At 46.5% G+C, this 2,270-nt stretch overlaps 1 protein-coding gene across 1 annotated transcript in view; it reads right to left on the bottom strand.

Moving 5' to 3' along the window:
* KaiR1D (Kainate-type ionotropic glutamate receptor subunit 1D) overlaps positions 1-2,270 on the bottom strand; it is a 42,073-nt gene that overhangs the window by 7,156 nt on the left and 32,647 nt on the right. The window contains exons 7-8 of the mRNA XM_026810689.1: positions 2,021-2,159; positions 181-318 (exon numbers count right to left, since the gene is read on the bottom strand). Coding sequence (XP_026666490.1) covers positions 181-318; positions 2,021-2,159 — 277 coding nt within the window. The remainder of the gene's footprint in view (positions 1-180; positions 319-2,020; positions 2,160-2,270) is intronic.

Below are 2,270 nucleotides of genomic sequence, written 5' to 3'. Positions count from 1 at the left end.
GGTTTTTTTGTTAATAACTCCTCAACCACGCATCGGACAATATTTTTGCTAAGGAAAATGTTGTTTAAAATTATGTCAGCTACCTCCCATTTCAATATCTGACACTAGTTTTGGGACACCCTGTATATATCGTATTAGGTCGAGACTTGACTGGTCTGTGTTCGTCTTTGTTTCACTTACTTCGGCGCTATATCAGAGCCTTGCTGCATGAGTGAGCCTATGGTGAACCAGAGCGAGTTCATCAGGGTGAACTCGTTCTCGAGGACCTCGGACTGTCCGTTGCACGGATGGGGATTCTCCCACTCGTAGGGGCTGAACCTGCGGACACGTGAAAGGAGAAGGGAGAGGATTAGACCTGAGACTCGCGATTTACGCAGGCGGGACGCGCGACGATCGATGCTGACTAAAACGGTACTATTTTTTTTTTTTACCGAAGGAATACAGTTTATCTGTAGCCAATGACATTCTGGAAAACGCGTGTTTGTGACTGCGAAAGCAGTCGGTCCTCACGCATACTGTCTTTCCTTAGCCGTTTAAACGCGCCGTGACGCGTAAGTACGAGGAAACCGTAGACGCCGCGGGCGATCTCCGCCGAACGAGAACCGGAACTCCACGTGTCACGAAATAACCGATTCCTACGGGACGGTTTCGCGAATTCGTCCCGTTGAATAATTCATTAATTCTTGAAGCGTCGCCGCGAGGCGGACACCCGTCAGGGTCTGTCATATCGTCAGGGTCTGTGGCACGTCCGTGGGATGTGAACAAGTAAATCGTTACGAGAGTGGATTCGTTGATTATGTGATCTTTGCTGATAAATTTACATACATGCGTCGGCCGAACGGAAGCGACCGGCGATGGCGGCGGCGGCGGGACGACTGTGTGTCTCGGGTTCGGATGCACAGCGAAACCGACCCCAACAGCTATGTATGTATGTATGTACGTACACGACATAGTGTAACTTAGACAGCGAGCGTATAAGTAGAAGTAGAAGAAGAAGAAAATAAAATAGAACAAACGACGGGCCGAAAACGATGGGAACAGAAAAACGGAAAGACAAGATACACAGTGAAGGAACGATCAAGCGACCGTGTGATGCCAATCTAACGGCTTACTTGGGCAGAATGTCACAGCCCTGCCGCATTAAGGATCCGATGCAGAACCACATGCAGTTGAGCAGCTTGAAGCGGTTCTCCAGATGGTCCGGGTTTTTGTTGCACGGATGAGGATTGTACCACTCGTACGGGGTGAATCTAAACTGATCAACTCTAGACAACCTCTGTTCCCTTTCTTTCCTCGGTACGGTTACGTCTTGTCTTCCTAGGGACCCTTTCGCCATTTACGTATGAAGATTAACCGCGGGTAAAAAGATAGACCGAACGCGGAATGCGACGACGAGTACGACGTTCGCTTGTTACTCTCGTAGTTCAGTTCGTTTCGTCGTTTTGCTTTCGTTTCGCGCAACCGGACTCCTCCTGCTCGGCGCGTATCATCGACCGGGAAATTAGAATTCGCCCGTCCCTCCCCACGGCGTTCCTACTCCCGCGAGTCACTTCGAATTAAATCACTTGCTCAACGGCTTATCAGGAAGTGAACACGCGTAGCCGAGGTAGTACTACTTCGACGACGAATATTCCTACTATTTCTCTGCCCTCGTAGTAGAAGCTGTTCCAGTTGTCTTTAATGAAATTTTGTCTTTTGAGAAAAGGCGAGAGTTGTTAACGAGTTAATTTAATTATTCTAATTATTATTGACGGACTACTTCGACGGTGAATATACCTGATGTTTTTGTCCTCAACGATACAAGCTGTTCCAGTTTTCTGTTTAATCAAATTCTGAGAAATGGCGAGAATTCCTTTTGAGGTAATTTTGTTCATTGCAATTATTATTGACAGAATAAATTAACGAACAATGATGACGAATGACTTCGCATCTCGAAGTCTGTTTCGAGTGCAGTTCGTGAAATTTCGTCACGGATGGTGTAATATTTTTATCGAGATATAAGTATAGTGGATTCACTTGCCTCGCGAGTATGAAGAGCAGCACGGAAACGCCTAGATATGCTGTCACCATGTAAATCCATACGTCGAGGCTGAGCGGGCTGAGGAACGAGAACAGATTCGGTGGCTGCTTTATAGGCTTGCGATACAGTATGCTGATCCCTGGAAATTTCAGATTGCACGTGTAAATCCATAAAAGTCGAGCCTGTAAACTTCCATGTTGTTCATTACATGTTCAACGTGTTATCTCTGGATAAATTTATGTTCTTATTG

Source organism: Ceratina calcarata, unplaced genomic scaffold (genome assembly GCF_001652005.2).
Source record: "Ceratina calcarata isolate Rehan_Ccalc_2016 unplaced genomic scaffold, ASM165200v1 scaffold167.2, whole genome shotgun sequence".
NCBI classification, from domain to species: domain Eukaryota; kingdom Metazoa; phylum Arthropoda; class Insecta; order Hymenoptera; family Apidae; genus Ceratina; species Ceratina calcarata.
Note: the sequence above shows the minus strand (reverse complement) of the source record. Positions and strands in the feature narration are given on the sequence as shown.